The 13,722-nt window shown below is 40.8% G+C and overlaps 1 protein-coding gene across 4 annotated transcripts in view; it reads right to left on the reverse strand.

Moving 5' to 3' along the window:
• Nucleotides 1–13,722, reverse strand: part of spidr (scaffold protein involved in DNA repair) — a 119,804-nt gene that overhangs the window by 40,756 nt on the left and 65,326 nt on the right. For 3 of the 4 annotated variants that reach the window (XM_088642479.1, XM_088642477.1, XM_088642480.1), the window contains exons 9-10: nucleotides 12,302–12,512; nucleotides 11,056–11,294 (exon numbers count right to left, since the gene is read on the reverse strand). In XM_088642479.1, the coding sequence (XP_088498605.1) occupies nucleotides 11,056–11,294; nucleotides 12,302–12,512 (450 nt within the window). The remainder of the gene's footprint in view (nucleotides 1–11,055; nucleotides 11,295–12,301; nucleotides 12,513–13,722) is intronic. The other variant, XM_088642478.1, reaches the window with a different exon arrangement.

The raw sequence follows: 13,722 nt of genomic DNA on the forward strand, positions 1-13,722 counted from the left end.
CATTGTGTTCCTTCTCCCAGATGAAAACAACCAGCTCCTGCTCACTTCAAGTAAACAGTTAATCCTCTTGTTTACCCAATTTGGAACTCATTAGAACCGAAGGTCTTCGGAAGTGATATTTTTTTCCCTCTTCTAAACTTGTATCTTAAAGCAGAATTATTATTATTAGTATTATTATTTTTAAAAACGGTTTACTGGGAGACTTGTCTAAAAATAAAATAAAATAAAATAAAAAAGATACAGGAGCAAATGGCTTGGAGAGCAGCATCTTACTGAGTGGGGTTGACAGCCAAAGAGAGCTGGCACGCTTTCAGTGCAATGGGAGGTCACTGACCCCCCACTGCAGGGTTGTCAGGTGCAATTCTGTGAAGGCAGACATTCAGATATCATTCCCAGGTTCATAGTTGTTGGATCCACAGCTGCCTGAAGTTAGGTGTGTGAGCCAAATCCCAGTTATATCAACTTTTTAAGCATAGGACCTCTGTAGTCACATAGGATCCACTTTAAAAGACCCTTTCAAAGCTCTGGGGCACACAGTGACAAAACTAATGATTACGATTTAGTTACCAAATGTTATGCTGGAATGTCATTAATATCGGTTATGTATACAAACCTGCATCCATGCTTTTTTGTTTGTCTGGTTGAGTGTTTCGGGCAGCATGGTGGAACAGTGGTTAGCACTGCTGCCTCACAGCCTAACGGCCCTGGGTTTCAATTCCTGGGATGCTTTCTGTGTGGAGTTTGCACGTTCTCCCCATGTTGACATGGTTTTCTTCCAGGTGCTCTGGCTTCCTCCCACAGGCCATAGACATGCTGGTAGGTTAACTGGCTCCTGCAAACTTGGCCCTAGGTTTGTGTGCGTGCGTGCGTGCGTCTCTGTGTGTGTGCCTGCCCTGCAATGGACTGGCGTCCTGTCCATGGTGTGTCCTGCCTCGTGACCCTTGTTAGCTCCCCCTGCGACTCTGTATTGAATGGAGTGGTTAGAAAATGGGTGGTCGCGAGTTTCACCGCAGTGTTACAGCTTTTGGCTTGTGGATTCTCACGCAAATCTCCAACTCTTTTTCACGTCCATGAGCCAGACAAAGAGAAACGTTTTTCGAGGCTCTCTATGATCAGCACTCGCCTTCACTAGGTGGATCACTGAGGGCCACTCTGAAACTCGTTGAGCTAGGCCATCAACGTGAGCCACTTCTGCCTGATGCAGACCGGCTGAGGGCACGCCTATATCCCAGGCTCACACTTCTCTGATATTATCATTTCCTGTGCCGACTCCACATGCTGCTCCACTTCAGATCTCACAATAATTTGAACTAAGACTTCTGAATAACATTGTTTTTTATTTGCAGGCCATGCTTTTCCCTTTGCAAAACCAGGGCACTTTGCATGTGTTCCGATGGACTTTTAAGATTACTTTCAAGCCCTTTAATAATCACACCAAAGGCAGATATTTTTTTCATTAACATATTGTAAAAATAATAGTATACCCAGGTCTCAGGAAGTCATAGAATTGGAAGGATACTGAATGTATATGAGGTTTGTGTGTAGCAGACCAGCACTTAATTTTCAGCAATGACATTTGAGGTAAATGACCTATTCCTTATAGGTTTAAGTACTAGTATCTTATATGTTTTAATTAATCTAACAGCAGTATGATTTTACTTACTTTGAAACAAATTGTATATAATTACACTGCTGTCTTAGAAATGTCTTATAAATATCAGATGTCACAATGTATATATGCTACTAGTGTCAACAGCTTACTGAAAGACTTCACTAGTGTTTTCTACTAGTGTAACAATGTTTGCCTTGTTGTAAATACTTTTCCTTAATTCACAATCAGAATATGCAGAATTCTGATCATAATTCAAGCCAAACTATATAAGCAAACAATATGAATTGCTACAGTAGATACCCCATTACAGTTACAATTAGATCATTAACATAATTTGTTCCTCTCTAAAGCTAAGATTACTTTTTGGACTAAAAAAAAACAGATCTTTAAAAAAAATAGCCTAAAATAATGAAATTCAGTAAAATCACCAGAGTGAAAAGAGCAGAACAATGCAAAATGTTAGAGACTTTTGAACAGCAATGTATATGTATTTATTCTTGTAACCTGACGTTTGTGCATTACAGACAGCCTATTTTCCTGTATTTAAGACTAAATAAGTCTGAGTTCATGAATTATATAAGAATTAGCTGTCATATTAAAGAATACTAGAGGTAAGGACTATGCTATAGAACATTCCTGTTTAGGATTTGTGAGTGTTTCATGTCTCTCTTCTATTAAGCTGCAAAGAAATCTCTGATTTAGAACTGGCTGGGCAGAAAAGGCGTGTTTTTTTTTTTGTTTTCTCATCATTTCCCATCAGTTGCCCACTGTCCTCTGTTGGGGGGGGGGGTCTTGTGCTTTCCAAGTCAGGCTGGAGCCAGGGTACTACTCTAACCAGCTCCAGCTGGATCTGTGAACTAGGGGGAGGCAAAAAAAAAGTTTCCTCCTCCGAGCTGACAAGCGAGCATGCTGAGGCCTGTTCTGCTCCACCCCGCCGCAGTGCTGACGTCAAGGCCACGCAGAGGCAGGGCACTGACATCACTTCCTGCCCAGAGCCTGCCTGGGAGCCACAGTTAATGAATGAGAGGCTGTGAACCGGTTCGCTCTGCTTCCTCTCCGGGCGTTTGTTTACAGTACAGCGCGTGCCAGACCAGGCATCGGATTACACCAGGTCAGCTGACCCATCCCTCTCACACACTCCCCGCGCATTCTTGTCCCGACCGCACAGCGTTTTTAATATTTTTTTTTTATCACTGAGGAAAGGAAACAACAACACACAGCTCACCGTCAGTGGGATCAAAGCAATAGAATCACGCGCGCTGGTTTGGTTTTAGTTGCTGTCTCTCGATGTCATTTTCCTCGATGAAAAAATACCATTACAGCAGAAGTAACCAACAGAAATTGTTAATCCTCTCAGTTTAAGGACAGGTTTTCAACCAATCCATGAAAACATCTTCAAATAAATCAAAGTGCCACTCGAATAAGAGCAATCATTCTCACCTCAATCAACCTGTTTTTCGGGTTGTGGAAATATTCATCTATTGTTGAGATCAATTCAATTGCTTCAACCAGTCCACCCCCTCCGTCAAAAAAAAAGGCCCACAACATTTAGGTTTTTAACACTGACATTAAACAGGCATTATGGTTATTAAAGTATAGAGCTTGTGTATTATGCACACCACTGGTCATAATTACAGGTTCAGCTGGATCTGAACTACACCTAAGGAAGGATGATAATGTAACTGTAAATATTGCTCATCAAAATACCCCCCCTTGTCAGGAATCTGAGCTTCGCATCTTCGAGGTAGTGTATTAAGGACAGTTTGTCCATTCATCCCTTCCATCCTGATCATCTCCGTGCAGAGGAACTGTGCCTCTTCTCTGCTAGCTTCAGCTCTTCTTTGTGAACGCCGAAAACGATCCCTAACGTTTCTGTTGCTACCTTCATGTTTAAGGCACCACGCAGAACATGGCAAAACAGTCACCTGCTTCTCTTCTCACGATGTTTCCCCTTCGAGCTCAGATCTCAGACACGGCCTAAGAACTTTCCAAAAACACTCTCCTCTGTTGCTGCCGTGACAGATTCTGGAAGCTTCTGCGAGCACTGCTGTGATTTTCTTTCAAGGTGTGAATCTCCGCATGGTATCACAACCCCTAGAACATCTCTCTCTATACGTTCTCCTCAGAAACACTCGGACTTTTAAACACCCAGCCCATCCCCCTAGAGCCTTTCAGGATTTTCTGCTAAGGCTGCTCTGTATGCAAAGCCCCCCCGTGTTCCTACATTTGTTGATTGCTGTTTTATCTCATTATTAGCACAGACTTTTCCCAGTTTCCTAACTTTGAAAAAATTTTTTTATTAGAAACAGGCAGCCATTACATTTTGTCACCTTCCCTGAAGCCACGATATTATAACTCACTATACGACTCCTGCAAATACTGTAATTCTTTCAGGCTCCCAATTAAAAGGGAACCTGAGCAATCAAATCCTGTCTGGTTCAACGAGGACCAGTTTTGGAAAGCTACATGTAGCCTTCTGAGGGGGGGAATGTGCCCCTGTCGACAATAATTTGTCGATTCAAAGACTGATATCAAATGGCAGTGATGCTTTTATCAATGGATGATAAACATTTGCTTCTGCCAGCACCGTCGTCTTTTTTTTCCCCGATCATGTTTTCGGAGCTACAGGAGTTCCCCAAACTGTAACGGCCAGAGCTTATAAACTCTTGTACACAACACACACAAGAAGAGTGTGAGACAGAGTGAGGAGCAGCCCTTCGTGACCCACATTGCCTCAACAGTGAAGTCAAATAGGAGGAACCTCATCTGCAGATCACAGAGGCCTCTCTATCGGCACTGCCACATTCTTACTGGTAAATGATTAGGGCCCTGTCTCTTCTTCATGTTTACATCAACTTTTCCAACAGTATGTGTCCCTGGATTTAATTAGAAATGAGTGTGTTCTTGTCATGCAATACCACGTGTCGCGAGAAGACATCAGCTCTCCTTGTGTTCAGCGAGCTATGCTCCTTAGTTACGGGCAACAGAGCCTAGGAAAACACTGTGAAACCAAGAGCAGGGTGGCGATACAGTAAGTAGGAACGTACTGTAGGTCATACAGTGGGGATCACACTGATCTAATGCAGAGCAACAATAGCAATTGGTATATTGTTTCAATAACGGGGTGTTTACTTCACAAAACATCTTTGCAAGGCAGTCAACCGAAACAGATAATCGTATATAAATAAAAATGCACGACAACACACCGCATGTTTGCACAGGTCTTTTTTACAGAGATTCAAAATGTGAAGAGATTCAAGCACAGCAGTTTCCAAAAGTTTTCCTCAGGACTACTTTCATATGCTCTTCAATGCAGGAAAAACTGCATTAGTGTCGGCAGCCTCATCTCCAGTGTATTCAGTGCTGCGAAGGTTTTCTGTTCTGAGGTGCTTCAGCAGTGATGTAGCTGTTACAGCACCACACTAGGGTTATTCCACTAACAGAGCTGGAGTGGCAGAAATGCTCACTCATACCCTATTTTGTTTTGTGAACTGCTTGAGGAAAACATAGGATCCCCTTTTCTAAAAATCAATGTAGATGTCAATAACCTCCTTATTCCCTGTGGCTTAAGTGCATTAATTTTATTTTCACTACTGTAATTGGCTTATATATGCAGTATACAAGTATAATATTGTGAACCTTGGTCCATTAATGTTATGCTTTTCCTCCTGTTCAGAAAAAACAGAGATTTGATTTTACAATGCGAGTCAGTTGTACATTGTGCTGGCAAATCTACTTCCTACCCATGGGACTGAAGACAAACACAGGAACTTGCTGATAGGAGAAAATAAAATGACTTCAGATCCGGACTAATAGACATGTTTTACAGTAAAAATGTTAAAAACTGTTTTATAGATTAAGAGCAGAAGAAAGGTTACAAATGAGAAATGGCCATCTGTCACTTCTAGCCAAAGTCATAAAGTGTTGGCTTTAACTTGTATATGATTCATATGAATCTGGTCATTACTGATTTCATGAAAAATATTGTATATTGTCAAAGTCACCACTTAATTTCAAAGTTACTACTCTTCTCTAACGTCAATGTTTTTAGAAACCATCCTTGAATCTCCAAATACTGACCTAGTCATTTCACGTGACCAGATTATAATCAAGGAAGCAGATATGATAGAACAACTAGGAAATTATAACTAGTGTATATATAGGGTACTGTATTTTATGTATACAGTAATTATGTATAATGTAAACCTCTAAATCATGAGTCTGATTTAGGGTTTATAATGTTATAAAAGCAGGCAATGAAAGAATGAGACAGATCCTACCAGCACTGAACAGAGAAGAGATGGATTCTTCATTATAAGAAGGAAGGTTATACTTCAAAAACTATGTTAAAGGCTCAAAACAAATTCACGCCCAAAGCAAGACTTAAGAATAAAGGGTCTACAGGAGAAACAAGAATTCGGAGGCAAGAGAGCTTTGTACAGACTACAATAAAAGGGCTCAAGATTCAGAAGAAGAGCAGAGGAAGCTACAGGCACAGCTAAAAAAAGTGTTTTCCAGTACAGGAACTGCAAGGAAACATAAAGCAAAGTTAGAATGAGTAAGAGGGGATTAATAGTAGAAGAAAAGGAAACAGTAGAAAAGCTATAACCAAATCATGCAGGAGTTTACGATAATTTAATAATACTACAGAACAAGCTCCATTAGTACCGGTCCAAAGACACTGACACAGGTTCTACACAGGCCAGGGGGGTTCAAGATTAATACTTTTTTGTTTAATGTATAAATCATTTTGCAATAAATCATTTGGGCTTGATTTTATTTCCCATGCAGCATTCCCAGTATTCTAGTATTCATCACCAGCTATATACAGTAAGCTGCACCTACAGTACGTATTGGATCACTCCATATGGAACATGGAAATTACAGACCAGGGAGGTTACGCACAGTAGAATCACATTAAACAGTTAACCTAATTATTTTCTAAATGAGATTTATCTAGGAATTTTCACAAATTCACTTCATTAAATGTGTTTTCAGTCCATTGCATAAGGTATCTACATTTTTACCTTAATATTTTATTCCAAACCTGAGTGCTCCAACGGAAGATTTCTAAGGGACAGATAAGTTACAGTAGATGTCAAAAAGAGAAAAAACGATTGATTTAATAAATGTGTTCAGACCTGTGGACTCAATTTTGGGTAGAAGCACCTTCGGCAGCAATACAGACACTTTTTGTATAAGGCTTTGCCACCTTTGCACACCGAACTGGTGTAACGTGTGTTTGTTTTGCCCTCTTCTTGACAGATCTGCTTACACTTTCCTGGGTTTCTCTGTGGAAAGCACTTATGGCCAGCAGCTTCCCAGTTTTTCTCCATATTCTCAAAAAGGTCAGTACTTTGGCTGGGCCACTCAAGGACATTAACTTTCCTATTCTTAAGCCATGTGCTTAGATCACTGTCCTGCTGAAAGGGCGATTCTTGTCCCAGTTTCAGGACTGAAGCAGGTTTCACTCTAAGATTTGACGGCCGTTTCCTCCATCTATCAGTCTTGACAAGCCTCCCAGTCTCGACAGTTACTTCGTTATTGTGTTGTGTCTTTTATTTAGACCAAAAAGCTCCACATTTTTTTGCCACATGTAGATGCTTTGTTGCAAACCGCATGCATGATTTTAGATGTTTTTTTTTTTTTAATGCCCTCTTCGTGGAGTGACAGGATCATTTCTGACAAGGATATTTTTTTCTATTTTTTCCATTCTTAAATTAAAAAAAAAATGAGAAGCCATAGGAATCCAATCCACATGGGTTAAGAACTGGTCAAGGAACAGTAAACGACAACATGTTAAGAGGCACAGCAGCATACTGGGCTGACATAAGAAGTGGTGTGCCATAGGGTTTCACTGAATGCCTTGATCTGTATTAGTAAGGTAGATTCAGTATCAAAGTGCAAACTAAATCAAATGTAATTATAAAAGAAGAAGAAAAAAACAGAAATTGGTTTTCCAGTAGTTAAATGAAATAATTCTGAAAAGGACAAAATTCCACACAGGAACGAGGAGCATACATTATACACTGCGCAGGTGATCCTGGGCTGCAGGAAGTCATGCACGATATGAATCTGGGTGTTCATGTAGATTCTTCTATGTCCTTGTAAAGACAATGTGGGGAAGCAATAAAAAAGCCAACAATACTGGTGTATGTAGCAAAAGATATGAAATGTAAATCCAGGAAAGTTATGTTCAATCAATACTATGTCATAGTGAGGCCTCACTGAATCCTTTGTGTTCAGTTTTGGTTTCCATGCCACTAAAAGGAGATGGTCTTAGAAAGTGTTCAAAAGAGAGCAGCGATAATGAATCCTGGTCTCAAGGGACTGTCAGATACCAACAGGTTAAAACACCCAAATCTCTTTTGTCTAAACAAAACAAAAAAACTAAGAGGAGAATGAATCCAACTGTATATAAAATCCTGAGAACTACAGACAGGGCCAACCTAAGGAAAAAGAGAGGACATTGGGTCACAATTGGTAACTGAAAGGGAACTCATTCAGGATGGAAAATAGGAAATGTTTCTTTATAGGCAGATCGTCTGGAACATGTTTCCTGGCCAGGTGTCTTAGTCATCGTTAAAGTTTCATTCAGATGCTTCTTTAGGGTCACTTAGCTACTCAACTATCACATAAGCTATGGGCTGCCTCTGTTAGGTTATTTTAAATTACAATCGGCTCCACCGTTGAGAACAGTAAGATATGATAACCGTATGAGTGCAACAGAATTAGGGCATGACTTAAAAACCACCAGCAAATAAACGGATGTAAAAAAATCCCAAAAAACATATATAGAAAAATTTTGTGAAACCCCCCAAAATTAGCTGGTACAAAACATCTATATTAATGGTGCGAGTACAAAACAAAAGCAGTGAAAAAATAAGATCTAAATTAGCATCTGACGTTTTTGCCACGAAAGTGAAACTAATCTGACGTTACTCATCACAAAGATAGAAGTGCTTAACCACAAGAGAAACCTCAGTACAGAACATATGTCATAAAGCACAGATATATGCACATCTACAATATGTGAATAGTCCACAAAGTACTTATATTAGTACTTATTATATAGTCTTATTCTATGTTACTCTCAAAGCAAAAAGTAATCCATTATATTTAGAGGGAAATCATCAAAACCACGAAGGAAGTAAATGTCAACAAGGCACATTCAGGCATTTTGAATAATGAACCTCTAGAAATAGGACTGACAACTTTTCATTTTTAGTGGGTTTTCCCATAAAGGCAAAACTATAAAACTGACACTTGAGTAATAAACAAATCTCAATTTCCCACAGGACTGACGGCATATCTTGAAGAGAATAACAATAACGAGGAAATAACCCCAAGCACAGTGTGGCTGGCCACAACACTTCTACACAGAGCGTGAGGAAGAAGAAAGATACAGATGAAGATGAAGGTTTCATGCAACACAAGAAATGATAGTAACAAAAAACAAAACTCTAAGAAACATTAGTGAGTCTCCGGATAAACCTGAAAACATTTCAGCTCAGGCGAAGATTGCACCTAATATATTTTTTGATTTTAAAAATTGGAAGATTTTTGAGGAGGTTCTGCCCAGTGCAGTGCAGTTTGTAATATTTCATTATTACACAAAAATCTAATTATTCTGCCTTTTTTTAAAGTCAGTATATAATGGTATAGGTCCGGGGTGGAACTGTTATCGTACATTTGAAATGGACTCCTCTCGGCCTGTGAAAGTTTATTAACAAATGACAAAAATAATACAGTAAAGAATGGACACATGTTTACATTTCTGAAATATAAGTAATTGTAAGTGACTGTTAATATCACATATACAAACATAACATTGCAAAATGATTTATATCTCAAGGGTCCTTGCTGAGGGCAGCACAGTAGCCCAGTGGTTAGCACTGCTGGGGTCCTGGTTCAATTTGATCTGCATGGAGGTTGTACTGTATGTTCTTTATGTGTTCATGTGGGTTTCCTCCAGCTGCTCTGGTTTCCTCCCACAGTCCAAAGACACACTGGTAGATTAATTGACCATGCATGAGTGGTGAGTGTGTGCGTGTTTGTGCCTCTGCATGGCCTACGGCGGACTAGCAACCTGTCCAGGGTGCACCCTGCCTTGAGCCCGTCGCAAGCCGAGATAGGTTCTGGCTTCTCCGCAACCCTGAACTAGATGAAGCAATTAGAAAATGGAGGGATGGGTCCTTGTTGAAAGTAACTATAAAAGTCACAGCCAATTTGGGAACTTCTAAAATACAAGCATGCAAATCAGACACAAGGAAATGTAGGTGTGAAAAGTGGGACCCTTCACTGTCTTGGAGGGTAACGGCAGAATTGCCAGTCGCTGAAAGTTTGCCATTTTGCCCTGGCAAGTTAGCAAAACAGAGAGAGTCCAGTGATCAGAGACTGCAAGAAGCAATGCACAAGAAGACTAAGTCACCGTGCTGGAGTTGAGCCATCATGGCTTTGATAGTTGGCATGACTGTGACCTCACAAGGGATCTGGTGTGAAAGAACTAGAACAGTGCTTACACGCTCACCAGATTGAAGCCTGCGGCACCAGAACTAAAACAACCACTAACACATACATTATCAGACCTCCTTTATTATGCAGCCCAAATAAAAGCGTCCTTCTGAAAAGTTAATTTCCTAACAAAATGCATCCTAATCCCAAAGATCGGACACTGTGCTTATCTCAGTTTAAAAAGAAACACGTGACAATAAAGCTCCAAATGATAGCAGAGAGAAGATGCACAATTTTCTCTGCTAGTTTCTTAGGATTTTGTTGAGAAGAAGTGCTAATAAAATGCAGACAACTCAATTATCGTTCACAATTGTTTGAAGCCTGAGCATGCAAACATGGCTGTCTGCCAGATTCCCAGCAGGTTGGGATCAGTTACCAGCCAAAAACAACAGTGCCAGGCACTAGAAAGTTCCTGCAATTACACCTACAGTATCTTTAAAAGCACAGTTAAGTCCAAGAAAAAAAATAAAAATCAAGTTAAAAATATACTATATAAACTACATTATACACTGACAGTGCAATCATTTGACATCTTTGTAATTCTGTGTAGTTTTAAGAAGACTTCATTGATATCTAGCGCATGCAACAGCCCGTTTTGAAATGATAAAAACTCATATTCAATTATTTTAAAGTAATTATTTGAAGATATTTTTTTCCCACAAGCTCCTCCCAAAGTCTATTCTTTGATCCCAACAGAAACAGGAATATTGCCACCTGTGTGCAGTTTGAAAGCTACAAGTAATTATTTGAAGAAGACTAACATCTTCCTGGGCAATAAAAGTGTTATTGAACATCTGAACATCTACTTCTTCACTTACAGTAAAGTACAAAAGGACAGTGCTTTGCCATGATTGGACCTCACCAGCAATACAGCTACAACAGAAGCACACTTCCACAAGGCAGGAACATGCTACAGCTCTGTCACTTACCTGGCAGTGCGCTGACGAGGCCCTGAAGACAGGGCCTTGTCCTTGAGGAGCTGTGGAGTTGCAAGCTCTCTGAAGGGGAGCCAGTAGACTCTCTGGACCACTACAATGACATCCATCCCCAGCCGTCCGGCTGCCCACTGGCCTTCGATCACGTCCAGCAGCGAGTCGGACACACCTGGATCACACTCCCTCTGGGATGCCGGAGAGGGCAGGGGCTTCGGGGAGGCTGGGGGCACCTGCTGATGAAACACCAAACTCAAAGCACGTCTTCCATGTTAAGCAAGTGATTGAGTTTACTGCCATATGAATTCTTGTTGACGCCAACCTCTCAGGACAGACACACCACACAATGTAGACGGTACATTACAAACATAAGAAATAATAACAACAGTAACAATAAATATGTTGGGGGGCAATAAATATGTATTAGTGAGAAAATACAGGGTAGACCATGCAACAAGTGCAAAGTGCAGATGTGTACTGAGTCTGAGGCATTGCGGTTAGTGGTTAAGGATGCACACCGCAGTGGGATAGAAGCTGTTCTTAAGTCTAGTGGTCTGAGCTTTAATAGCGCAGTACCGCTTGCCAGCGCACAGGGGGAAGAACAGTTTGTGGCCGGGATGGTTGGGATCCTGACTGATGGATTGGGCTTTATTGCGACAGCCGATGGTATGAATCTCACTGATCGATGCCTCTATTCATTACAAGTGTGCTTGGGACATTACATACGTTGAGCTTTTCGCCTGTGATTTGTCCTATTAATTACATCCATCCATCTGCCTGTCTGTCTGTCTTCATCGCCTGCTTAGTCCCACGCAGGACTGTCCCCCCGGCAGACACACAGGGCAGCCGTGGTGTGCAAGGCAAGCCACAGCATGGACGTGGGAAAGATGTCAGTCCATCACAAGGCGTGCTCGCATGCTGCTCACACACGATTACGGGGGACAATTTAGAGATGCCAACTAAACCACAAGTCTCTGGACAGTGAGCGGAAATCACGGCAGATGGCAAAAACTCAGATGGTTGCTGGGGGAACCTGCGAACTCCACACAGAAGACTCCCCAGGCCCAAATCAAAACCAGCAGTCAGGCAGCAGCCCCATCAGCCACGCCACCATGCTTTATCTATTCATCACAAAGCTGAAAAAAAAAACAGCTTTTTGGGGGGGGCTTTTCTCTGCTTAAAAATGTTGGCAAGCAACTAATGTCGCTACAGAACACACACGAACAGGTTTTTCCAAACACACCTGCCTGCAGAAAAGGTCCCTTGTTGTCAGGTTTTCGCTCTCGTCCGTCAGGTTGAACACTCGTACTAAAGAGTAGGGAATGGGTTTTTCACTCAGGAATGTCTCTCTTTGCTTGGGCCTGTTCTCCCCCGTTTCCACGGAAACAACTTTCTGGCTGAAGTAAGTGTTGAGGATGACAGGATTTCTCTCCCCGTCAATCATCAGCTTCTGCCTAAAAAAAGAGGTAAAAAGAAGAACACATAAATGATTAATTTTTAACAATTCTCTAACAAATGGATTCTCTCCATTAAACCAGACAATATGTATTTAAGCTGTCATAACTGTAGAAACAGTCTAGCGATTGGATTTTAAAACACGCACATTTCATTTTGAATTTCTTAAAAATATACCCGTCGACAGACTTTCCATTTTGCATGGGACAGCCTTCATACTTGAATTCTTTACTAAGATGCCAATTAAAACATGATTAACTGAAATATATAAGACAGAAGCGCAGGATAATGCCTATAAATCACCATGAAAGGCTTCTTTAAATTAATTGTTTCATTAATGTGAACACAGGTCAGTGTGCGCACAAAATCTGCACTGCACTTAAATCTGAAAATGGAACAATATTGTATAATTTTCAACATCATGCAGAACTCTCAGGAAAGCAGCTTACACATGAGCAGATCCCTCTTCTTTACCCACCTCAAAAACACAAGACATACTGTACTGAACTAAAGTACTTAAATCCCAAAAAGAAGTTTGTCCAATAAAAACGAGGCATTTGGGTGATCTAGATGGTCTTTAGATGCTAAGGGATATGAGGATCTCATCCAGCCATTCTTTGAAAAAAGCCAAGATATCAGTTTCAGCAACATGGCTTTGTGTAATTTGTTCCATGCTCCTGCTACCCTTTGTGTAAGTGCCTCCTATTCTTCATTTTAAATGTACTTCCCCCGTCCAGTTCCAATTTGTGCCCTCTGATCCACTGTCGGTTCTGATGTCATCCAAAGGGCTGAAGGGGATTTGAAATGTATGAATTCACATCCCTTTGACTGATCCCAAGTGAAATACTATGATATGTGCGTTATAGTACAGTAGAACAAAACAAAAAGTTCCAACAGTGTACATACAGTATGCTCTAGGAGAGAAATAGGACTAAGTGTAAAAAACAGATGATGAAAGAATGCTTTTTACGGCAAAACTATATTTTCTTCTAAGCTTAACGCATTTTCAAGCAAAGCAACAGTTTACACTAATGCTTCCTAACTCAACTGCTTTTTACTAAGGCTGTAAACCCCCCCATTTTTGACTGAGATTGCAGGCATATTTGTCTGCTACGTTCTGCCGAGTCAACGGTCCTGAGCCACTGCCCCCAGACCAGCTTCGAACTGAAAAGTCAAATATACTGTACCCTGTTCTCGTACTGATTTTAC

This window comes from Lepisosteus platostomus, chromosome 8 (assembly GCF_059453375.1).
Source record: "Lepisosteus platostomus isolate fLepPlt1 chromosome 8, fLepPlt1.hap1, whole genome shotgun sequence".
Taxonomy (NCBI): domain Eukaryota; kingdom Metazoa; phylum Chordata; class Actinopteri; order Semionotiformes; family Lepisosteidae; genus Lepisosteus; species Lepisosteus platostomus.